General features: G+C 38.2%; 1 protein-coding gene across 1 annotated transcript in view; it reads right to left on the bottom strand.

Annotated features, from left to right (window-relative positions):
* KCTD5 (potassium channel tetramerization domain containing 5) overlaps positions 1–27,177 on the bottom strand; it is a 42,769-nt gene that overhangs the window by 9,207 nt on the left and 6,385 nt on the right. Inside the window, exons 3-7 of the mRNA XM_010570633.1 lie at positions 19,582–19,690; positions 18,352–18,443; positions 17,123–17,218; positions 13,883–13,999; positions 7,424–7,549 (exon numbers count right to left, since the gene is read on the bottom strand). Coding sequence (XP_010568935.1) covers positions 7,424–7,549; positions 13,883–13,999; positions 17,123–17,218; positions 18,352–18,443; positions 19,582–19,690 — 540 coding nt within the window. The remainder of the gene's footprint in view (positions 1–7,423; positions 7,550–13,882; positions 14,000–17,122; positions 17,219–18,351; positions 18,444–19,581; positions 19,691–27,177) is intronic.

Raw genomic sequence — 27,177 nt, 5'->3', positions numbered from 1 at the left:
CCACGTGAAAATTGTTTCTGTGGACACAGGACATAGCACATCGAACTTTTCATGCATTACCTTGTCCATCATTATCCTCTGAAATGCTCAAGGCAGGCAGCTCACAGGCAATGCAGGCTCTGACTTCATGAGGAGGAATATATTTCTCAAAAATTCTGTCTAAGGAATTTGTTTATCCCACTGTTACCAAGGAACTGAGATTCCCATGACAGTGAGTAAAAGGATTTTTTTTCCCCCTAAAAGCAGTTGGTTTGTTTAATATTCACTTTAAAAGGTATATATTAAACACAGGGACTGAAGTCTAATGGAAACAAAATATCTACCCCTGAAAAACCTAGCAATCCTTGTCTATAGTATCTTACAACTTGAAAACCACCTATTCTACTTCCAATTTGACTATTTTTTCCCTTCTCTATTTCAATTCTCTTTGGCTCCTCCAGTGAGGAAAGGATCCAAGTCTTAGGATTGACTGTCCAAGCAACAATATTTCTCACGTTGCTACTCTAAACTGAATGGCAACCAGCAACGAGATCAGCTCTCGGGCTGCATAATACTGCAGGGAAGCCTTTAAGCAAACTGTAGAACCAGTCATGACAGTAGCCAAATAAAGCACGAAGCAAAGCTTCAAAGGTACTGAGCACAAATACTTAACAATGTTAATCTGTAAGTAAATGATACTTCATTTTCTTTTGCTTCTTGACAGTTTTCCTAGTGCTGGGAAGGCCTTGATTTCAAAAGCTGAAAGAAAGCAAAGGCACCATCCCTGGACAATGGCATAGCTGTCTTCAATGTAGAATCTCCTTCAGTGTAGTCTGATATTAAGACAAACACCTGATGCTAGTACTCAGTAGCACAGTCCATCCCAGAGGACCCACAGAATCTGACAGCACACACAAACACTTCAATCTTTGTGCTTGTAGGGTAAAGGTTGGCAGCCGCTTAACACGGCACAGCAGTTTCATGTATGGTCTTAAAGAAAAAAAGTCCAGCTATTTGGTTTATTTTTAATATTGTTAAAACATTGATAGTTTAACCTATCAGCCTCTCTCAGTTGTCAAGCCTAATATGTCTTTCATAGTAACTATAGTGAAGTAGGGTTTCACCTGCTTTGCACAACTCCATGGGATTTTTTAAGGACTGGAGTTCATAAAGAACCCATCACCATTTGTGTGCCTCAGGGTCAGTTCAGAGACAGTTCAGTGCTAGCTTAATTAAAAAAAAATAAAAATCCACTTTGTCACTTGCTTACTGCACTTACTGCAGTACCTGGAACTTGCTTTGTGCATACAGAGTTCTTTTTCATTTCAAATTCAGTATTATTATTTTGAAGTTATCAAGCCAGATGTCACTGCAGCTACTTTGATAAATTTCCAAAATACAGAAAGATGTTTCCCATGGGTCATGACATACATGCTTTAGGGTATAGTTTAGATGCAAACATTGCTTAGTTCATGAAAATAATTTACTATGTGTACTAAGCAAAAAGCAAGTCATATGAAACTGTAAGAAAGATACAAGTGAGTTCTGTGAAGAAAAGCCAGGCCCCAAAAATTGCTCAGCAACTGCTAGTATAATATATTCAAAAGAGATTAGATAAACTTACAGAAGATAGTGCCATTGATACCTACTCAAGGTACCATGGTGTCATTGTAGCTTTCATACAATGATCTGGATGCAGGCTTGAAGCCAAAATTCCTAAACTGAGGCTTACTGGAAGGTGGGGAAATATATCAGGAATTAATTTTATAAATGCTTCCTACTTAAACTCTTTCCTTGACTATTTGCTGTTGGTCACAGCTGTCACAAAGTGCTGGAGTAGATGGCCACATAATGGATAACAGTCTGACCCAGCAAATGTAGTCAGTAAGTGAAACAATCTCTAACAGGAAAAAAAAACACGGCTGAAATAAGCACCTGTGCAGTTAGAAAATAATATTGGATCTATTAATTTTGTGAATCTTTCCAATTTAAAATGAAACATTTGAGTTTATTCTAGAAGATAAAAAGTAATTCTAAGAGTAGTAGTCTTAGAACTATTTTCTGTAGCTTCAGGAACACATACAATAAGATAAAACTAAGTCAGATCTGGATGCTGAACTTTGCATACTTCACCGAGCCAGTAAACCTAACGTAAAGCAGAAAATTCTATCAGATCAGGCAATATTTTACACACTTTGCTTGGTACTTCTTCTGTAACCCCTACCTTTACTAAAGGGGAAATGATTTCTGATCAGCAAGCTCTCATGAGAGGTGTCCCATCCACCTCTGTTCAGAAACTGTGTGAAAGAGGATCTTTCGTAGTCATGGGCAGTGACTACCAAAGAAGAAATTGAATTTCAATTATCAGGAATTCTATCAAAATTGTACTTACTAAATACTGAAAGGATCACTGACTCTGTTCTGCAATTCGAAATTCTTCCTTTTTTTTTTTTCTCCTGAAGAACTCTTTAATAAGCCTAGTCCTAAAAATTTTAGTGGGTTACTGGGCAAAAATGCCGAGAGAAGATGTCTCAACACTAACAGAGGTCAATAAAATTTGACAACAGTTATGGCAGGTCTTCTCCCAAATTGCTAATAGCTAGGATTAGGGAGTATGTCTGGAGCAGAACCAGGCACAGAAGAAGTTTTCATTTGAGAACATGCTCTACTAGCTTAACAGGTGACTTCATTGATAATGCTCCTCTGTCCACACACTTTAGATCACAGAATCACAGAATGGTTTGGGCTGGAAGGGACCTTTAAAGATCATCTAGTCCAACCCCCCTGCCACGGGCACGGACATCTTTCACTAGATGAGATGCCTGAAGTGATGCTCAAAGCCCCACCCAACCCAACCTTGAACACTTCCACGGACAGGGCATCCACAACTTCTCTGGGCAACCTGTCCCAGTGTCACACCACTCTCACAGTAAAGAATTTCATCATTATAGACAATCTAAATCTACCCTCTTTCTGTCTAAAAACATTGCCCCTTGTCCTGTCACTATGGGCCCTGATAAAAAGTCTTTCTCAGTCTTTCTTATAAGCCCCTTTTAAGTATTGGAAAGCTGCAATAACATCTTCCTGGAGCCTTCTCTCCTCCAGGCCGAACAACCCCAACTCTCTCAGCCTCACTTCATAGCAGAGGTGTTCTAGCCCTCAGACCATTTTCATGTCCCTCCTCTGGACCCACTCTAACAGGTCCATGTCTTTCTTGTACTGGGAACCCCAGAGCTGATGCAGCACTCCAGGTAGGGTCTCACGAGAGCGGAGTAGAGGGGGAGAACCACTTCCTCAACCTGCTGGCCACGCTTCTTTTGACGCAGCCCCGGATAATTGGCTTTCTGGGCTGCGAGTGTACGTTGTTGGCTCACATCCAATTTTTCACCCACCAGTATCCCCAAGTCCTTCTCTGCAGTGTTGCTCTCAATCCATTCATCACCCAGTCTGTACTGATACTGGGGACTGTCCTGACCTTGGTACAGATCTGCTGTGTTCTGTTCTGTTTTTCCTCCAGGTGCACCAGATCCAAAGTTGACTTATAAACTCTAAACAATGCTGAATGAACTCTCATATCCTAGGTGCTTCAGTATGATTGCTTCTTAGGGAAGCAGAACATGAGAATTGTTTCCTCCTACTCAAAATAAATCTGCTGCAGACAGAATAGTGTTTTAAGGACTATTTGTCTCTTGGGCAGCTTAAGAATCTTGCATTCAATTCCAGCACAGTGCCAGTTTATTTTTTTCAATAAAGCTTCAGATTTGATCCACTCTTGCAGCCATTCCTGAAGACTGGGCAAAAAATCTTATTCTACCTCAGCAGTAGTTTCTGTTAGCATCAGTTAAGAGAATAATGTAGGTTCTTCTTCAGCCGTGTGGAAGCAACACTTCAGAGATAAGTATAAGGCTGCTTTACAGCTAAAAAATTCAGGTGTATAGGTGAGAAGCTGGAGCTCAATCTCATGCAATGGTAAAAATCTTCAATTTATACAGGCTCAAGTGACTACCCGCATACTGTACCACTGAACATTCAATGATAAGTTATCTTCTAGAAATTGGACAGCAGAATAAATACGAGCAGTGCTTGCAGACACATTAGGAAAAGGTTGCAAAAGTTGTTCTTTCTGATGCCAACTTTTGTGTTCTTCCACTTGTGACTTTGACAGTACCTTGATCTTCAGTAAGACGTCAAACTACAGTGGAAATGACCTGATCCCTCCCCGGAGAGAGTTGTTTCCTGTGATAAATATAACTGTAGCATCGAGATCACACTATTTACTTATATTTGCCAGGTCTTGATTCAAAAATTATTAGTTTCAAAATAATCAGGTAAGACCATCTTTTCACTATGTTGTACTTCAGTCAAGTTTGCTAATTTATTGCCAAATCAGACATTTACTTAAAGTGTATACTTAAGTTTGTATCATATGCCTCTACACCTAAAAAAATGTGACAGAAAAGCTGGTGCACAGAAAATAAAAATGAAAAGCAATTCTGACCCTAGAATCTACATAACGAACTTTTCTTCTCAGCAAAGCTTTAAAGGAACCAATCACAATACAGCTTATAACACCAACACTAATTATTCTGTCAAAGAAGCAAGATCCAGAACAGGAATTCTATCTTTGCTAACCATGCCACAACTATAATCACAAACACACACACCACCAGGACTAGCCAAAGGACAGCACTAGTGGGGGTAGGAATTAGATGGGGCAGAAAAGCATCTGGGTAAAATCCTAGGGCAGCTAGTGCTCACCATGACATTTACACTTAATCTGAGTCATTCATATCGTAATCCGTTTCTTCATCCTCACTCTGAGTGGCATGCAGCATGCAGCAAGTATAGAGAAAGGAAGGGAAAAGAAGAGATTGCAAGTGAGTCAGAGCTGCAACAAAGTACAGTCCACTTACACTTGAAGCATCTGGGATTGACATTTATTTACTTTTTTCTGGGACCCCACTCTTTGTAAGAAAGTATGAAGGCAGACAATTTCAAGAAGGAACATTACAGATTTCATGAAAATTTCCTTTTTCAAATGTCATAAAGTCAGCAGATAGAAGCCAATAGTGCCACCCAACATAACAATAGGGACTATAAGTATGGAAAAAATTTAAATAAAACTGTAAAGCTAGTACCTTAACTCCGTGTACTCTTCACCATGGATGGGAAAAGATAGTACTTGAGAATCTAACTTTGGATGCAAATATTATGAACAAGTTTTGGTCATTTGTCCCAAGAGTGACAGCTCAATAAAGTAGTATGAAAGAGAAGAATGCTCGTGGGAATACAGGTTATCTTTCAGCAGTGCCATGACAACCAGTAAAAGCACTGGAACCATTTAAGTCAATGTCCCAAATGCCATTAATTTCCTTCACTTAGGTGTATTAGAAGGTTAGGTGTATTAGAAGGTCAACTACTAACTTACTATGCAAACTGTTTTCCAAAAAAAGAAAACACAAGAAGAAAAGTCTCTAAGAAGGAATGAAGATGAAGCTTGATTAGATGCCTATCAGAAAATGCTTCTTCCTATTCTGAAAGTCCAGTACTATTAATTAAAGTGCTTGTCAATAAAAATTACATATTGGCAGTGTTTTGATTTCTCTAACCCAATCTGCTGTAAAAGTACTAGGAAGACTTTCTCATGGCTTCTAAAAGTCAGTCCCAGTACATGAACAGATTATTCTGTATATATCAGTGGATACCAGAATTTCAATCATATGAACTTCAAATTGCAGACTAGAGGATTAATGCTGGCTAAGAGGGAACTATTGAGACAAAAGCTCCCAAGGTCCAGTCAAGATTCCTGAATGCAGCTGTCAGAAACCTCTCAACCAAAAAGGAATATAAAAAATGATTCTTCAAGTATTGCCATTAATTGCTAGCAACAGATCAACTCTTCCAGGACAAAAGGAGTGAAAGTTTGTATCTCCAACGAAAATTAACAGTAATTCTTATTCATCACCCTGGTCAAATTATGCTTTGCTCTCTTCTCTGAAACAATGACCAAGAAGCACTTCAATGGAGAGGTCTAAGATTTAGCTTCTCTCAGAGCTGCTGAATTTACAGAGCTGTACTTCACTCTGAACTAGCTTTTGTATTTAGGGTTTAATAGTTTTATTTGATCCGTATTTTTCTTTTACATTAAGAATGCAATGTAACTCTGGCAACTTCTGAAGTTCCCTAAAGATGCATGTTTATTAGGTTCTAGAATTCCACGTTTTATTTCAGGTATATATCTCCACCCTAAATTATTACCATGCACCTCTTTAACTTGTCAGCTTTTAAAGTTCTCCTGAAGCATCCCAGCAAAAGTAGACCTTGACTAGGGTTTTGGAAAGAGTGAGCCATGGCTTACCCAGGTTCACTGTTTACCCTTGACTACCTTAACCCCTTACAACTCTTTGGAAGTTTTATCTCAACAGTGACAAAAGAGCATAAATTAGTCATTTCACTAAGAATCCAACATATTTCTATAGTGCAATTTACAAAAACATCTCCATATGCATAGCTGCATAACCAAGTTACAAGGCACAGAAAGCAGAGAAGTTTATCTGAGGCCTCAGTGCCAAGACCCAGATCAATTCTTAGCATTATTTCAAAATTAATTTCTTTGAAGGTGATTCTTGAAAAAGAAACTTTTGACATTTTACCAATTGTTTCCCATCTACACATACTAAGTGAAAACCTTTTAAGCCAACTACAGAAATATCCAGTTTGTCTATAGTCATCTCCTCATACAAAGCAACAATACAATGATAAAAACTTCGATATGCATGGAAGAGAAGAATACACTTACATACACCACTGGTCTGCCTTATTACTATTCAGTTGTGTTTTTAAATTTTCCCTTGTACAAACTCTGAAAGACAACTGAATAAAATGCTAAGATATTGCGCCCTTTACAATCTTTTTGTAAAGCTGGTTACAGAAAGTAAAGAGAACTAGGTAGAAACCTGACAATATTAAGCTAACAAATACCTTCATTTTATAACATATTGCACATGACTCTTTTTCAGAGACAGCATATTACAATCTCCATTCTTGACAGTAAGATTTCTTCAGTTGAACTCAAGCAAGAAAAACAGTTTTCAACTGAACTAGTGGCAGAATAAGGAAGCATTCAAACGTGTAAGAAACAAAACCTAGATTCTCAACTGTAAACAGTAAATATCAGCCAATACTCAAAAAAACAGGACAGGCATCAGGAACAGTACAGAGTACTGCATTTAAAGAACTCATTTGGTATAACAAATGTGTGGTAATTGTACCATTTACAGTTAGTTACAGTCTCTCATACAATGGACACAGAACCATTAGTAGTCATGAGTGAGGGGAAAAAAGGCAACTAAATAATGGTCCAGAACAGAGGTGGGCCTAGCACGACTTAGTGAAGCCCACCCAATTTGACACCGTTTCTTTAGTCCAATGTCTAGTAACTTACCTTTGCTTTTTCACTGGGTTCACTGGTTGTGCCATAGGGAGTGTTATGCAATTCCTTTGAGACAACACACAGAAATTCAGCCTGATCTTCATTGCCATAGTTATAGGAAGAACCAATACTGACTAGCTGAAAGATAAAAAAAAAAAGTCAATTGCATTTCCACATAAAACAAATTCCAAACAAATTCTTCAAATTCTCATCATTAGTACAAACATTCCTCACTCTTCAGACTGTTGGTAGTGCCTGAAGCATGATTCTCCACTTCACTGCAAATACATTTTGATGTTGACAAATACACTGACACTCTGATGATAAGATAAACATAGCTTTGCTTTTTAAACACTTACAAAATTAATGATTTATGGTTATGACTATACTGTGAAAGAAAAGGCTACAGAGGCAGGCCAGTGAGAAGCAGCCTGTTCCCCGTTTCTGTTATTTAGTGGAAACCTTCCCATCCTCCAAAGTTAATTTTTAAAAGTTTGTATGCGGTATCTTAATGTGGCATGATTTAATATGTAAATGGCTGCATGCAGGAAGCACTTTGGCCTTAAGGGACACCCACCACTTTACTTACAGAATAACAATACTTCTATTAAAACACAGTTTGAGTGGACAAAGACAAAATTTGCATTTGTTTGGAAAACAGCAAGACACAGCATGGTGGGACACCAAGATTAACATCTGAAATTCATATGTACTACTACAAGGAAGTTAATTAAGGAAGCGCGACAAGCAGAAGCCATGTATAATGAAATGTGACATATTTACAAGTTTCTGCAAGTCTTGATATTGAATGATAAATGACAATTTACTGAGAAGAAAGGATATACTCAACATCAGTACTACCTCATATGCAGCATGTTTATCAAATGGCAGAAATTTCACGTAACTTGTCTTACCTTACACACAGTACACTTACCTAATCCTAGAAGCTTTACATAGCCTGCCTTTCCAAGCCAGAATCAATTCAGATGTAGCTGGTTCATTTATTTTAAAGGTTTATTTCAAAAGCATGACAAGATAACATATGGTGCTATTACTACTGACACAGCTCAAAGTCCTAAAAATCAACCTGTTGCACAGATACACTGTATCTAAACATTATTACCAAAACTGTATTAAATCTACATACCAAATCACCATACACATCCTATTCCCCAATCTCTATTATATCATTAAAATGTCCTGGTAATGGCCCCACAGAAAAGGCTTGACTTGTTTTTTCAAGCAACAGCACTTAAAACACTGTAGTTATCTGTCTAAAACCAAACTGTATAATGCCATTACTCTAGCAGAGCACCAAATACAGTAAAAGCCTTGTTAAAGCAGGGAAGATGCAGCCAAGACGAAATCTTGGTCTAAAATCTGTACTTGTGGGATAAGATTATTTTCCCAACAAAAGTGGAAGGTAGACCAAGGTTAAAAGCAGCTTCCAGATAGCACTGTCAGGAGAAAATAAAGCCTCATTGTACTTTTAAGGAGAGAGAGGAGAGATGCTCAGATGTTCCAGCACTGTGGTAAGACAGCCAAGCAAGCACCTCCACAGACAGACAGAACCAATGTCTACAAAGAGCAGTAGGCAGTATGTCTGCACAATGAACCAACTTGATGCCAGGCTTAGGTGATGTCAAAATTTTTGGACCCTGATAGTATTACAGCATACAAGGCTCAGCCTCCGATGAACATTACTGGCAATCAAAATTCAGCACGCTCTAACCACCTACTTTAACTACACTGTCTGGATGTGATCACCAGAAACCTTCCCCTCTTTCCTCTGCTCCTAACATCACTCTAGTTCTGCAAAATACATACATAGTCTGTAATGAACACAGGCTGATCAAAAATGAATGCGATAAAGACATTTTTTCCACCAAAACCACGTAATGAAGTTACAAAAACCCATTTTTTTTAGAAGGACCAATACATTCTCACTGGAATACAAAGGCACCATTTATCTTGAGATGTTAAGTCAGCTAATGTTTCACAACGGATACTCTGCAGTCTGGACCGTAACATATTTGTGCAATATAGAATAACAAAACCCATAAAGTAACTAGTTGCTTAGTTGCACAAAATGGACTAAGAAAGTCCACTGAAAAGCTGGAAAATCAACCCAGACTTGCTTCGTATATAGAGATGATTTGTTGATTCTCTTCCCTATCAGCAAAAAATATCATGCACAAATTTTCAAGAGAAAAAAAGCAGTTAAGTTGGCTCTAAGCCTGTTGAAGTGGTATAAAGTTTATCCTATATATTATATAGCCATTACAAGCCATATACTGCAAATACAGTAACTGCTTCAACTACTGAAGTAAAATGTAGGACTATTTTAAACAGTATTTTAAACCCACTTAAAGGCTAGAAAACATTCAAAAAGTTGGATACATGTTTAAATAAAGCCACGGATAATTCACCTTCTCTGAAGAGAAACTGGAAGAATAAAATTCAAGTGTATGATTTGATTTAGTATACAGTCAACTTTTCTTCTTGCAAAATGGCAAGAACTTGATATCAGATAAACTATGATAACAGCTACCAGAATGAAAAAGACTTCTTTACTCCTTGACACTCAAAAGAAATAAATGACCTCTCTGAAAGGAGACATGATACAAGATCAAATATCAGCCAAATCATCAGTCCTGGTTCAACAAGGTTATTAGGTCCTCAGTTGATAGCTACTTACATCCCCCACTAATGCTTCCTAATCCAAGTAAGCTGACCTTTTGCACATAAGTCTTTTTAGGAGACATGGCAGACTGACTACTTATTAGCTAGTTGGATAGGACTATTGATTTAGCTGAATGCAAAACATCTGGATGACTTTTTGCAATTATTAATCAGCTGGTGCATTTCAAGATAAAGTCACTTTAGCAACATTAAACACAAGTTCTTCAAAACTCCAAGACGTGACACTCTTGTAAGCAGTTCCATATGTGTACAACTAAGAATGTATTATTTGCGTAGTATCAATAGCATGCTAAAAACTACATCGTAGCTTTTTGAGATGCATCAGCAGCAATAAGGGTGATGGCAGGAAAAGAAACAATGGAAAATGATTGCAGATTAGAACTGAAGTGTTGTGTCAGAAAGCATGATCAGAAATAAAGCAATATTTTAGCACTTGTATTCCAAAAGTCACCCCATTGTTCCCAGTGCTGGTGGCAACACTTTAAGAAGGATGCTGATAAACTGGAAGGAACTGCTAAACTCTCCTGCCCCGTGTTCATCCATCCCTGCCCACCCCCGGAGAAGAAGAAAAAAAAAAAAAAGAACCCACAACAAATCAGAGTAATCCGAGGTCTGCAAAACATGTGTTACAATGCGTAGGAGAAGCATTTCAGATTATCCAGCCTACTGTTTCTCAGACTTTCTGAAAGGACAAACTCTTTTTGGCTCATGGGGCTTTAGAGGTAGAGAGAGTTGTAACGACCAAGAACTTAAGGAAGGAAAAAAAGAACATTTTCAAACTCTGAATTTCATAGATTCGTATGATTATATATACATATGTAAACATGCCGGCATGTATTTTTCCTCATCCTTTTTTTTTCCTTCCATTACTTGTTTCATTATACTCCTTACTAAAGCAGTGTGATCCTGCTTGAGAGGCCTTGTGAGCTCCAACAGTGTCATAACTAAGCATAGGAAAATGCCAATGTTACTTATCACAGAAAATTCATTAGACCATGATCCATTCACTGTTTGCATGGAATAAGGGTGCTGACACTAGCAGGCTTTCAGCTGTAACTAAAAAAGGCAGGAATGGAAAGCATTATTATTTTTATTGTTTAATCAACAGAAATACAATTATTTGTATTACATTGCTTGATGTGCTAATACAGTTCAGGATTTCCCATGTCTCATAAAGCCTGAACTTTTAAGTGAGATAGAAGATGACAATCATAAAGGGCAAAGTTAAAAAAAAAAAAAACAAAAACCAACAGTTTGGCATAAGTAAAGGTAGACAGAGACTACCCAATGCCTAGCTATGGTCAGGCTTGTTTTCAAAGAGGAATGATTTAAGAATGATTTCAGGGACAATGATGAAGTAACTTCCTGAAGAACTTTTCCAAGTCTGCAACCTTGCAAGAGGATAACTGTGTATTTCAAAAAAGACTATTCAAGAAAAACAGATGATAAAAGTGGTATAGCTGAGAGAATAGGTCAAATGATTCCTGCACCAAGTTATTCAACGGCAGCAAAATGCATGAATCTCTTCCTGTCTTAAATCAATGACTGTACACCTAAAAATATCCCTATGAATAAGCAAAATGGGTGGTGCATCACTTGGAGGAACCTAATTTTTGAAGTGAACAAATCTCACACCTAACTGAATTGAGACAGATCTCAAAACCAGTCACATTTCAATAATTTGCCTACACAGATTTGCTATACTGGTTTAACAATATTGATTCAGAATTTATACAGTACATTTACAGGACAAATTAGCAATAGCATTACCATCACAGATAACCACGCCAATTTGCACAAACAGCATCCCTGTCTTTCTCTGCTTCACGCTGGAGTTACTCAAACTTATTAACTTTTCTACTTCATGACTACCAATTTCCTTCTCTTTCTGTGATGGTCTGATTCTCAAAACTGAGTAAATTTTCTAACAAGTACTCTCAAATTCTATTTTAAATATTCTTATACTTTGAATATTACTGCTTCTATTTCAGAGGTCATGAACGTGTACACTAGAAAGCTTGTCTTGGAAAGCTTATTTTTTTTTTTTTTTAATTATACTAACAGTTGATAGAATAAAACAAAGTCCTCCACTCAATTTTTTTTTACAGAATCAAGCTGTATCAATGTAAGAATGGCCTCTTGCCTTTTAGAGTTATAATGCATTTATTCTACTGCCTTCTCAAAGGATTTGCCAAAGGCCATATAAAGCCTTTAAGGCTATCAGCCATTAAACTCAGCACTGATAACTGACAAGAGGACCACAAGCATATTTATTTCAGGTCTCTTAATGCAATTGTCAGACTTCTAATCTAGGAGGAAGGAAAATTCATTCCCTTCCAGATTTATTTTTTTTTCTTTTAAGTTTTATACCTGCCTTCATTTCTTCATTGCCTTCCCCCATCTCCCATTTTATTATGTTGAATTTTACTTTAAGCTATCTAGGACATGAACACATGAATAACATCATGCTGCCTGTACTCTACGCATCCTTAACAACAAGCCACATTTCCTATTCAGTTCCAGAAAGTGTGCAACCCAATGCATTAATTCCACATTCCAAATGTTACCTATACAACTGCAAGAAACAGATAGTGCTTGGTACATTGAAAGCAGATTCTGGAACATAGCTAGGCAACAGTCCAGGTTTAAAATCTAGAACTGCATGGCTAAGTGTCCACGTAAATTCATATGCAAGGTTCTGCTCATATCAAGTCACTTTACTGTCATGTTATCTTCATGATGTTATACTGATCTTTCAGACTGAATAACCACATATAAAGCAAGGAAAAGAACAAGTACTCTGAGTATTTTATTGTTGAAAAATACTACAGAACACCAGGTTCCCAAATCAATTCACATAAGACACTTCAAAATGAAGCACAGCTATGTAAAGAACTGGAAACTGCTTCCAATGTTACTGGTTAGCCAAAAAATCCCTTCCCAAACTCTTGAACACTGGCAAGTAACACAGCAATTAAAAAAGCAGCGACTTGACGGCAAGAGGAGCAGGAAGGATGAGACAGCCTAAAAAGCCAATGAGTGAAGCTACGATTCTTCATTTGGGTTTCAAGAAAATTTTCCAAGGGGGAAAAAAAACCCAAAACAACAAAAAAAATAAAGCCAGAAAACCCCAGGATGTTCTTTCCACTTGAGACAAGATTTAAAACTCCTGGTTTTGTTCTCCCCTCACTCCGTATTTTATTTCTGAAAAATTCTGTTATTCATTGTTCCAGCTTGAATACATTTCATCCACCTAAAAAAAAGGTTAAGTTCCGAGTTACCAGAAATAAAGGGTTCGAACTCAGAACTTAACTGGCTATTAGGTGGATGAAATACGCTCAACTGGAACAACGATTAACACAAAAATGTCCCTTTCTAAACCCAGTGAACTCAAAGCTTTATTTAGAGGGCTCCTAATGTTAAGTAAAAGTGGTACAATTTAAACAAGTATAGATCAAAGGCTGTTAACTTTGGAGGAAGATTTAAGGAAAAGAAGTTACCTATTGAGAACATAAGAACTCTTCTTGGGAAAAACCTTTAACTAAATAACTAGGGGGGTTTTGTTTGTCTGTTTGTTTATTATTTTTACAATATGAACAATCATAATGTATAATGAAATACCGTGAATATAAATAAAAGCCAGTCACAAATACACACAAATTACTATGTGCTGTACATCCAGGAATAAAGTGGAATGATTTGAAAGCAGCAGAAACGCAAGGAGGCCAAGCATATCAGTGTGAGGGCAAAAAGAATGGTGTGACACACCTCACTGCAGCATTTCTGGAAGCATCTCTCTTCCCCTTTCACTTCCCGTGACACTATCAGCAGATACTCTGACTGCTGGGCCCGGCCACAGCTGTACTGGGAACCTATACTGACAAGCTGAAATAACCAATCAAAGCAAAACACAAAAAGAAACCTTTGTAAAGCTGAAGCACATACCATTATCCAAATCGTACAAATAACAGATGAGCTCAAACGTTCAGGTAACATTTACTTGCCACTAGAACAGGTTGCTATCAAGCTACAACTTTCATTTCAACATACTTAAAATTTATGGAGGCAGTTGCAAAGCCCTTTGTAATTTCAAGGGAAGTTAAGAGTTACTGATAGTACGTCAGAAAACTTCCCATATCACTGTGGTGTAGTCAACTACTCTGAAAAATATAAACAAAGTTTGGTGCATTATGAAAGTGAACATTATTTTCCTGTCACACTTGCCAAGTGCAGAAGGTAACGTCGATATAAGACTGGAAGGTGTTATGTAAAGCAATATATCAAGCCTGGGCATGAAAGAGCTTCATCTTGTTCCAGATGTTGATAAACAAAATATAGCTAAGAAAACATATGAAGTCAACTAGAGGAAAAAAAGTTGAGTGCTCTAAATTGGTTTTAGAAGGGGTAATTTACAGAAGATCCAAGAAAATAACTGGCATGGAAAAAATTGTCTGTCTTGTTCCCATAAAAATCAGTACCAAGAACTCTGTTCACACTTGCGTAACATCTAATAATTCAGAAGTTCAGAAAAACCTCAGCTAAATTTCTCAACTTGTCATTACAGAAAATGTTTTAACTTAATAATGCATGGCAATTCCTAGCCCATTTAAATTAAAGCATAGCCTGTCAGTGCACTTGAGAAAGATTAGAGCTTTAAATTAAGTGTGAAGAACTAGACAATAACTGCCTATTCTGAGTAAACTGGAGATTACTAGTGATGAGAAGGCTCATGAACAGTAAATTTATTTTTATCTTGCTATTGTTATGTGAATAATTTTGAAGGCAGCAGCTAAATACCTTCCTCCTCATACAGTGAATATATTTAAGACAGCATTATGGTGACAGACTCAGGTTACATTAATCATTAAAATTTACATAACTGACACACCACTGCTGTCTAAAGCCTTTGTATGTAGCAATTTTGTATAGCCCAAAGTTTCCCATTATGGAGTATTGCCAAAATATTGTTTTTTCTGATTGCCTGAAGAGGTAACAATTGAAGCTAAAAATCATCTCCAAAATAACCCACTGAAATCACAAAAGTGGGGTAGCACAACTACTGGCAGTAGTTTTTGGACTGGAACTGATTGTAGTATTCTACCAGCAGTTCCACTGGTATTCTTTGGAAAAGTGCATCAACACATCTGCCTAAGTGCACCAGAAGTTTAACACCTTCCACTCCTATTTAATCACCACATTCAATTGTATTTTACAAGAAAATTTCGAAATGTTAAGGGGAAAGTAATATTTTTTTATCAAAAACAACCACTTAAACATGTTATATGGGGCACAGAGCACAAGGACTCTCAACCCATAGGAATAGTACTCCTCTGAAAAAGCTGATGATTCTTATCCCACCAATGATAATACGTACAAAGCATGGTAGGTGCCACCGCAAAGACTGCTTCTGAAGGAAGCATGCTGCTGAGCAACACAGGTTTAGAAAAGATAAAAAATTACAGAAATGCTACAGTGTTCTCAAATCTTAACAATAAAACTGTTTAGATTATACAGAATATTCTAATCATGTTTCAAGTGAACGATGTCTGCTAAAAGCAGGTCTACAATACAACCAAAGGAGAGAATGGCCTAGTCTGAGGTAATGAGAAGCTGAGTATTATGAGACCATACAGCTGTTGTGTTTATCTACTTCAAACCATGTGTCCAAGAGACACATGGTGGAGGCAGTAAATAGGGAGAAATCTGGATGAAACAAGGACGTAACATTCAAGAAAACCACTGGAATTTTCCGGTTCTAAAAGAGTTTCTAATAGTTCTTTCAGCAGTTGCACTGTCAAAGCAGTATTACTCCCAAATACAATACCCCGAAGAATACAAGGCTTTAGGACAGATAAAAGCCATAGTATCATTTAAGCTGTCAAAAAGTAAAGAATCTCTGTTTGTAATGAAAGCTAGTTTCTCATGACAAAGAAGAATATCAAAGAAATTTTGCCCATGCACTGGTCAAAAACCAGTCACGTGCATTAAGTGAGAGCTTTTTTCAGGGACTTAAACACTCAGCTTCTGGCATGCCAAACAGCTCTGGTAATACTTGAGCCAGAGAACTGAAGCACAAGAAGCTTTCTCTGTGCTGGTTTAGTTTATTCGATCACAGCCGTCTCCATGACACCAGCACCTTACACATTTCATCAAATATAAGCAAAACTTTCTCTTTTACCTTTGTGTGCTGTACTTTTTTAAAATGTTGCTTTGCTGTGTTATTAGAGTGAGACTGCACAGGTTAAGAGGCTTGTGCTTATTCCAATCTCTCCTACAGTTGGCACCAGACACTGAAAAAGATGCTGGTGGCTAAGCACTTTGTCTCACTCCTGAGTTAACAGATTCATTGCTCCAATGCAGTTTAAATATTCTGGTAGGTTAGGAACACGAAGGATGAAGAGGCCACGTAGTTAGTTTCTTACTTACAGAGATTAGCAAAGATAACAGAAAGATCATCTTGCAATTTTACAATGTATTCTTGAATGTACACACAAAGCTATTTTTACGCAGTGCAAAGAATGAAAACGTTCACATAGCTCACACCTATCCAGCTTCACATCCGCACTGGTTAAGTTCACTCTCTTATGCGTATCAGTCCTTTATCTGAAGAAGCATTGTTTGGGCCTGACAAACATTTATCTCCCAAGCTCATCTCTTTTACCCGGAGCTCTTTATATCTGACCTACCATTCGTATAAACTTGTATTAGTTAATTTTGGTTTATTCACCCTTCAAATGCTAGTGTATAGGCACTGAAGAATTACATTTCAAGCATGATGTAGATGTTTTTATAGAAAGCTACATTTATCTCCTGGAAAGCTACAGTTTTTTGTCCTCTGACAAATAAGAATACAAATACCAAATTTTAATTTAACCGTGTATCTTTATCTATCCAATTTCTGAAAATTAGTGAACTTAAAAAGATGCACAGAATTGACTTTATACTCCTCGTTGACATAACTGAAATTTTAGAAGACTTTGTAATTATATCCCATATGGTTTTTTTTACCTGTTCAAATTTCCAGCCATCAGACATTGTGGAAACCATTTGAGTGAGTTCCTCTTCCTGGCACTGCAGCACCCTGTACACATGTTTGACTGGCACCTTCAAGAAGAAATATAAGTTGCTCAATACAGCATGGAATTCACTATGCTTGTGACTTGTCTAAAGTTGCCCTTATTCTTTAGAAACGGTAAGCAACACCACCTTGAACAGCCTTTTTTTTTTTAAAAGAAATCTCACCTGTTCAGAATCACCTTGCAGAAGACTCAATGCTTCATGAATGTTTCAGGGACTGAAAGTGCTACTTAACATTTATAACAAAATAATCTTAAGACTTACCTATCGGTCCATGTGGTGGCAAACCACATTATTCAAAATCAAGGTTGAGGTTCTGCAGAGGCCTACCTAACTTTAAGGTCTGACCATATATTTCCCTGTCAAAGTTTCCCATCCAAAGCAATGAATAACTAGGACCATTTCAGCTGAAACCCTTTAGAAAATGCTATCAGAGCAAAACTCTGTTATCCCACAACCCGGCTTCAAAAGAAATTTGGCAATATGAGTTTGTAATATCTCCATGAAGACTCAGTTATCAGGGAAGACCAGAGTAGCAGAGTTAAAGAACAAACTTGAATACTTTCTTCAATTAACAGTTGCTCTATCATATTCACTTCCATAAAGAAATATTCATGAGCTGCTATGAGAAGAGGCAGAGTCTTCTCAACTACCAAGCACTACAAATAAACTACTTTGCTACAAAAGCATATGACAGGAGTTAAACAGCATCTGTATGTACGCTGTATAAACATACTGTATAAACAGCAGTTATACCGTAGTTAGGCGAACTCATCATATTCAGAGTATTTAAATGCGTATGAGAAAAATCTATACTACAAAAGCTGTTTTCTAAAATAACTATTTCCAGAAATGATATTATAACAAATTCTACCATTACCAGACATTTCTGAACAATTCTTTAGAATGTTTTCAGCTTCTGAACAAGAACTGGAACCATATGTCTGTGCCCTTTGTAAGCAGACTGGCAGGTACTGGCAATTAAGAATATTAATCTTTGCGTACTAATGGTTCCAGCTCAACCAGTGATGGAGGCAGCCATTCAGTATCTTGCTGGGGAAGTGAGCAATTAAGGGGGGAAAAAAAAAAAAAAAAAATCAAACCCACCCACTGCTTGCCCTAGAACAAATAATCAAAACCACACTAGAAAACAGCCTCACCTGTGAGATTTTGCTGTCTCTTTCTCTTATTTTGTCCTTTACCAGTTTTATTAGTGATGTGATATTGTAGAATTCAGCCTCTTCCAGTACACCTAGTATGAGAACATTTTTCGGAAAGAGAACGTAACCAAAGATTCCAGGCCAAAACCACCAACCAGTTCCTAAGATTATCTTCTCTACAGCTATAGAAAATGATTTATTTTGCCCTAGGAAAAGTTCATTTACCAACCTAACGATTCTGGCTTCCTTCAGGCACGTGTAGTTCAAAGTTTAGCTCATTCTGAAAAACTGTCCAAAAAAAAAACCCCTGAAGAAAACTGATGACATTTCACATACAGAATGAGAGGCAGGAAACAAAAAAAAGGGGCTCAAATGCCATTCTATAGCAGACTGATGGACCACCATAGCTCAGGCCCTGCCTCAGGCTGGAATACGAAAGAGAAATTCAAATAGTCCTACTGAAAAGCTCTGCAGCTGCTAGTGTGCAGAAAATTTTTCTTCTTGCCAGTTGAGATCTTAGACCCTGAAACAAAAGCTTAAACATACATACTACAAACTGCTCCCACTCACATGTTCAAGTCTTACCTGTTCTCCACACATACTCTGTGTTTAACAATGCACATGGAAATTATATTTCACATTATTTCCTGCTAATATTGTTAGACTGTATTTCTCTTTGATCAATTTCTTCAATACCTTATCAATACAGTTTTAGTACTGTATGGTTTAAAAGAGTCATCCTCTATTAGGGTAAAACTGATATGAATTGGGGACAGGGAGGGAGAAGCTGGGGGCAGAATTTACTCTTCAAGAGCATGTTCCACACAACTGAACATCCCAGAACTTCACTCTTATTTTGCTTTACATCTTCTAAAGTTTGTTTCACAGTCAGTATTATTTTGCTTGAAGAGGACTAAACCCAAGTATTTCACACAGTCATACAGGAAAGATACAAAATTATATGATAAAAGGCATCTCCCCTCATGTTTGAATATTTATGTTCTATTTCCAGCTGGGGATGGGGGTTGTGAAATCAGGAATCACACTCAAAACACTCAAATAACAGCATATACTATAACAGCACAATAACTATCACCCTCACTTGAACCAGATTGAAATGCTAACACTGATTAAGATTTACCATCTAATTGTAAGTTACTTTTGGTGACTCAAAATCAGTGAAAATAATAAGCAAGTGACAAGAAAGCAAGAGATTTAGTAACATCTTACCTTCCTCAGCTAGGTCCTTGTTAATAACCAGTTTCCCATGTCTGAGATAGTTCAGCACTGGCCCAAAGTAGGTCGGGTCTCTGTCTATTAAATAGGCACCTGTTTCATCCTAGATTAGAAAACAAACAAACAAAAACAAAAAAAACCCCAAAAACACCACAAAAAAACCCAAACCAAAACAAAAATCCCAAAACACCACAAAAAAATCCCAAACAAATAAACAAACAGAAAGGCCAAAAAAAACCCCACAAAGATTTAAACATCCGATCAGGAATTGCAGGCTAATATTCAGCTTGACATCTGAATAGCAAGCAGGTATTCAGACATAGCCACATCCCTTGAAGCCAAATTTACTGAAGACATTAAAAGGAATTCAACAATGTAGTTGTAATTATATCAGACTGGTCACTCAACTCAATCATGTACTGCACAACTTCTCTTACCTGACCAATTTCCCCCAACCCTTTATCAAAAGCTTATCAACATTGCTAGCATGAAAGATCTAAGCAGTAAGTGAGAACACCGAAAATTAAGGTTAAAAATAACACTTAAACCCACAAAACTATCATTTTGTTTGGAAACCTGAAGAATCAGAACAAAGGCTACATTTCAGTGAGGTTCAAATACCAGCTTGCTTTTTTTGTTTGGTTGTTGTTGGGTTTTTCTGTTGGGGGGGGTGTGGGGGTGTGGTTTCTTTTGTTAAATTAAAGGCAAACAAACCTACCTTCTCTTTAACCTCAACACTTTGTTCTAAAACTTTTGGTTTTGTCTTAGCTCAGAGAACAGCTGTGTACCAAGCCAGGGTTGTATGTGCATCTTCTAAAAAAAAAAAAAAAGTACACTGAAGATGCAGTTCCTACCTACCTCACGCCAACAAAGAAGGGATAGATCAAACTAACTGATGCTCAGTTTACAGAACACAGCACAGCATTTTGTGGAATGCAAAACACTGTTCAAGAAATTCACCTGCACAGCTGATATTCTTGACAAAGAGAAGAAGGAGCAAGATTGGTCTTTCCTACATGACTTAGAGTCTATGTGTGAACACCTGTGATCAACGCAGTACTGACATACTTTGCGCTGGCCAGAGGTCCGAGGAAGATTGATAAGACACGTCTAATAGATCCACCGCTCCTTTCTACTATCAAGTGGATCACCAACAGTATTAATCCTTTACTACCTAAAGTTTTGGTGCAATAGATATCCTACAGACATATACTGGAGAGATGTGGCAGCACCCCAAATACTTTTTTCGTTTTTTCTTATCTTTAATATTCTAGTAGTTTACAGGAGATACTAACAAAGCATCGCTACCAACAATCCTAGCTAAATTTGAGTCATTCTCTCCCAAAATTACATGTGACAGTCATACATGTTGTATCACCTGAAAAAAATTCTACTGACCCAATCCTTTGCATTTGGACATTACTGCTGATATGTAAAGGTTTGATTACTGAACTGTGATACCTGAAAACTCTCTCTACTTAACAGTATCTGAAGTTCCTAAAATGTTTCATTGGAAGAAAGATGGTGGATTTATTTTCAGGTACATGGATTTAGTTTCTGAATAACTGTGCTCATCTAACCAGGGTTGGTAGAATGTAGAAAGACCACAGCCTGAACTACAAAAAACATAAACATCTTCCTATAATTACAAGCTAAATGCTTTACACACTTAGACACACTGTCATGTTAGAAGAACTGAAGGGGTGTTATATTTTATATAAAATTAACTGTTCAAAAAAATGCTGATATATTAAAATGTGCTGTCAGTTAACCTAAACTCAGAGCAGACAGTGCTTGGTGAAGTCTAATCACAATTTCTTCTGACCTAAACTCATGGTCTCACAGAAGCAAGACTATGCACCAAAAACAGTAGATAGATGAGGTGCATAAAATGGTATATTTTTCATGTTTCACATTTAAATATATTTACATTACCAAAACACTTCAAGAATGAACAATTTACAGATACAACCCAAAGAAATTAAATTAGCTGACAACCGTATGAATTATAAGCTGAAAAGTATTATTTAATACAGAAACAGAAACCAGTGAAGTTGGAAAGGAAGACCTAAAATTGATAAAAAGAAATGCTGTTTTAAAGAAAAAAACACAGCCTTTGGTCATCAGTTGAACTGGAACTGAATTAAGAAACATATGGGCTTAGAAAACTAGAATTCCTCCCATTTAAGGGAATTAAGTCTCTAGAAGCAAGCTTCTTCAATGATTATTGTATTCTTTTACCCTACAGTGTTTTCTCACATCGCCCTCCCCTCTGAAGCGATACTGGCCGCCAGCTCTACACCATTACAGAGATAGACAGGTGGGTCACAGAAGCAAAATAACTAGAAGCTCTGAATGAAATCTCAAGTAACAATGGTTACTTCACTCCTTACACAAAAGGCCTCAAAAAAATTAATTTTCCTTTTTTATTTTTTTATGGACTACAGTATCTGAAATTACTCCTACCTGAGTAGATTTCTATATACTAAACAAGCTTCCAGCAAAAAAACAAAGGGAACAAGCTATGTCAGACCTTCTCTTTCAACTTCCACCTAATAAGAGGTCACCAGCAACCTGCATTACCTGAATTCAGTAGCCTAGCATGCACATCAGAGCTTATTATTAGCACTTGCACCACACGTGCTTTACACATACTGACAGCACCCACTCTGTGAAACATAAGATAGAATTGCTTTTATCTTCTGCCTGGTTTTAACCATTTTCCTTATCACCCACAAACTTTTTTCCATTCTATCATTTCTCATCCCATTTTTTTCCTGTTACACTCATTCCTTTCCTAGCCACTATCAAGTTTTCTTCATTACCAAATTACCATCTAAAATCTATAAAAATGCTTAAACTTCATACTGATAAATACAAATACCATACCAAACGCATGTATAATATAACATATATGAATAAAGTGCCATCTCACTACTGTCATAGTTTACTCTATGAAGCCTTTCAGCCAAGAATGTGTCTTCAAAAAATAATAATAAAGAAGAAGAAAAAGGAACCCAAAGTCTTATAATTTATGGTGTAATAGTAACTTTTTTTCTTTTTTACATTAGTAAATATCAAGTTAGAGTTTAAGAACTCTGGCTAAATTCTAACAGTGAGCAATCCAAATTCTGTCAATAAGATTCACTCTAGTATGTAAATTCCATGCAAAATTATGAATAGATTGAACAATTCAGAGTAACTGGCCACTTGCTTACCCAGATTACAGACATGGAGAACATGCATTAACTAACATTCTTCCAAAGAGAAAGATGTGCGTCTTGGACTTTGACCTTACAACTCAGGTATGCTACAGACTAGTGCCAGGGAGTCAAGACCCAAAACGTAAAGCATTCAGTAAAGAATATTGTAACAATATGCAAAGAATGCACAGGCAAAAGAGGCACAACAGTTACTTCCTAGGCATCTTCCTACAGAAAATGCCTACTCACTCCTCCTTTAGAGTGAGCTGCCTGATTATCCTTCAATGTACACTAAGCACCTCATGTTGAAATCACTAAGAAAAGCCGATTACACAAGATCTTTAAGGATATTTATGTAAACATAAACCCAATACAATTTGACACAGTAATGTAGTTATCTGCTCTACCTAGAACTCTCAAAATATGGTGCTAAGTCTTTCCACACTTTCAGAATATCGCCAGGATTGGCTTCATCCACATGTACATGAAAACACATTGTATTCTCATGTAATTAGCATTTTGGACACTCCTTCTAAAAGAAACATTATTGTTTTATTGTAAGATAAGAATAATAAATTGCACTTCAAATGTGATCATCTAGACAGTTTAAAGGTGTAGCTACAGTTTGCGCAGACATATCTGAACTATCTTTAAGCTTGCTACCTTGGATATGAATAGACTGTGTTGCCCCAGTGTGAGAGACTGAAAGAGTTAATGTCTCAAACATTGTGGTGGGGCAAGTTCTGCTTAAAGACAAACCCTGCACAGCAAGGAACCAAGGTGAAAAGCCCATCAGCTCAGACATCAGCAACAGGAGGGGGAGGGCGTGCTGGAGGGTACAGCTCCCTGTTCTGATACAAAGATCAAACAATGGCCGTGTCTGCAGGGAAGGAGAAGTTACTCCCCAAAGGACCCCCAAGCCCAAAGGCTCACAAACTGTTCATTAACCTGAGGAATTTGGGTGCCCGCCCGAAGGAGGGGCAAGGATGATAAAAGGACACAAACTGAAGCCCCGGGTGCGCAAGCCCACCGGAACTGGACCCATTGGCTGACTGGGCCAACGCTAGACCCAGGACTGGTGAAATCTTTCTCTCTTCCTTTCTCTCTCTGTCTTCTTCTCTCTTCCCTTTTCCTTTTTCACAATCCCTACACCTCATCCGTTTCAAGATATGAACCGTTGACCAAGTCTGAGACTAAGAGTGGATCCAGCTGCCCCTGGGCCCTTCTCTGAGGAGGACTCTGGAAAGCAAGGGGGTCTGCTCTGAACCTCGTGACTCAATGGGAGGGATCTCCTTATTCCCTGAATTGATGTATATGGTTACACGGTTTACAGAAGTAGTCTTATGCCAATTCCTGTTGTGAGAAACCCTGCCACCTACTAACATGCCTCCCCAGTTCAGTTTGCTTTTGTCATGAATAAAATCTTTAACTGATCGTTTGGTGTCCTTTCACCTTAATTTAGCCCGAGGGAATTTCGAATTAAAGACAACTCCCTGGTCTGTCCAGTCTGGGCTGTGACACCCAGCTATGCTATCTCCTCTGCTAACTAGTTAATTAGGTTTCTACAGGCTTTGAGCAACTTTGAATCTTCACTGACACAACTAATGTGGGTATTTCGAAGCCATTTCCCAAGTTTCAGGTGAATACCACAAATGCCAGACAAATCTATATTCTAACAAGGTCTCAGTTTTCTCTCTTGTAGATATATTTTATACAAACAGGTGTTAATGTTTACCAGAACAGCAGCTGAAACTCAAGTTTCCTCTTTATTCAATATAGTCACATCACCCCACATTTTAACTCCACAGGTGTTCCGTACAAATTTTCCCACTCTTTGTAAGGATACTCAAAGAAAATGCTCCAGTTCTTTGTGCATCCAACACAAAAGTGCTAATTAACCACACAGGTGTTTGTATCTTTACCCAGTTCTATTTTTGTATTACATTCTTCTCTCTACCAAGGGTTTTTCCTTCCTTGTCTGTAAGTCCTAGACCTTTTCCATATCTGCTCCTTTTTATGAGGACACCATTTAAAAGACAACATTGCTGAGGTACAGTGAAGGCTGCATTTGCTTATTATCACTCTCCCACACCAAAGTTAGTCCCAAGTTACAAATACCATGGAATTTTAGAGGAAGCCTAATAACTTGCTCTTAATTTTCGATCACCTGGTTCAACATACCAATGAAAAGTCAGTGTAGCTCACAGTCATATTCCTTCTTTCTTAAGAATCAACCCTAAAGCATATCTACAATCCAGCATTCATGGAGACAGGAGACTCAAAACGCACATGTATTTTCAAAGAATTTGAAAAAACATTGCCCAAAACATTTAAATGATATGTATTCCAGTCTTAAAACATTTCCACTTCAATTTTTATAGAGACTGAGGCTCAAAGGAATCATAATGAATACTTAGCCTGATCTTCATTTAAAACATACATAGGACTAAATTTATTTACAGTGAAATTTAACCTTTAGAAAGTAGTGGTGAAACCTAACTGTTTTGTGCAAGCCATTCTAATAACTAATTACTGTCACAGCTTTAAAATATGTACTTTCTAGCCTGGATATCTATAGTTTCACACTTCCCCAGCTGGATCTCACAATACCTTTGCTAGACTGAACAGGCTTCACCATTAGATTTCTATTCTCCATGTACGTACTTCTGGACTGAGAAGTCTCCTTAAACTCCTTGCCAAAAAAAGTTTTTCTTTATAACCTTCCACCACATCATATTTCATCTTGTGACTACTGTCCAAGTTCTCCAATTTTTGAAGTGACCTTGCATTGTGGATACCAGAATCAGGTAGAGGATACCAGTAGGACTAAAAAGTAAGACTAAATACATACATCTCCCTAATCCCATTTAACATTCTCCCAAAGAATTGCATTAATACACTAGTTGAAATGTCAGAAATTTATTTCCAGTTAATTATCTTCATTGAGGTCAAAACTAGACTGAAGACTTTTCCAGAATGGACACACTCAGAATCCACACTGCCAAGTTCTTGGTTCAAAGCTGTGCGCTCTAACATGGACATAGAATCATCTAGGTTGGAAAACACCTTCAAGATCGTCGACTCAAACTATCATCCATGCCCACTAAACCATGTTATGGAGTACCCCGTCTAGGTGTTTTTTTAATACCTCCAGGGATGGTGGCTGTCAACCACTTCCCTGGGCAGCCTGTTCCAATGTCTGACAACCCTCTCAGTAAAGAAATTTTTCCTAATATCTAACCTAAATCTCCATTGCCGCAACTTGAGGCCATTTTGTCTCGTCCTATCTCCAGCCACCTGACAGAAGAGACCAGCACCCACCTCACTACAACCCCCCTTCAGGTAGTTGTAGAGAGCGATAAGGTCTCCCCTCAGCCTCCTTTTCTCCAGACTAAACAGCCCCAGCTCCCTCAGCTGCTCCTCATACGACTTGTGCTCCAGGTCCCTCACCAACTTGGCTGCCCTTCTCTGGACATGCTCCAGCACCTCAATGTCTTTCCTGCAGTGAGGGGCCCAAAACTGAACACAGTACTCAAGGTGCGGCCTCACCAGTGCCGAATACAGGGGAACAATTATCTCCCTGCTCCTGCCGGCCACACTATTTCTGATACAGGCTAAGGTGCCGGTGGCCTTCCTGGCCACCTGGGCACACTGCTGGCTCATATTCAGCCGGCTGTCAACCAGCACGCCCAGGTCTTTCTCTGCAGGGCAGCTTTCCAGCCACTCTTCCCCAAGCCTGTAGCACTGCATGGGGTTACTGTGACCCAAGTGCAGGACCCGGCACTTGGCCTTGTTGAACATCATGCGATTGGCCTCAGCCCATCGATCCAGCTTGTCCAGATCTCTCTGTAGAGCCTCCCTACCCTCAAGCAGATCAACCCTGCCTCCCAACTTGGTGTCATCTGCAGACTTGCTGAGGGTGCACTCAATCTCCTCATCCAAATCGTCGATAAAGATATTAAACAGAACCGGGCCCAACACTGAGCCCTGGGGAACACCACTTGTGACCCGCCGCCAACTGGATGCAACTCCATTCACCACAACCCTCTGGGCTCGTCCATCCAGCCAGTTTTTCACCCAGCAAAGAGTACACTTGTCTAAGCCAGGAGACGACAGCTTCTCAAGGGGTATGCCATGAGAGACAGTATCAAAGGCCTTGCTGAAGTCAAGGTAGGTAACATCCACAGCCTTTCCCTCATCCACCAGGTGGGTCACCCGGTCATAGAAGGAGATCAGGTTGGTCAAGCAGAACCCGCCTTTCGTAAACCCACGCTGACCGCGCCCAATCCCCTGCTTGTCCCGGACTTGCCACGTGAGCGCTCTCAAGACAAACCGTTCCATAATCTTCCCCGGTACCGAGGTCAGGCTGACAGGCCTGTAGTTCCCC

Source organism: Haliaeetus leucocephalus, unplaced genomic scaffold (assembly GCF_000737465.1).
Source record: "Haliaeetus leucocephalus isolate CR32 unplaced genomic scaffold, Haliaeetus_leucocephalus-4.0 Scaffold295, whole genome shotgun sequence".
NCBI lineage: Eukaryota > Metazoa > Chordata > Aves > Accipitriformes > Accipitridae > Haliaeetus > Haliaeetus leucocephalus.
This window is presented reverse-complemented; position numbering and strand designations above follow the sequence as displayed.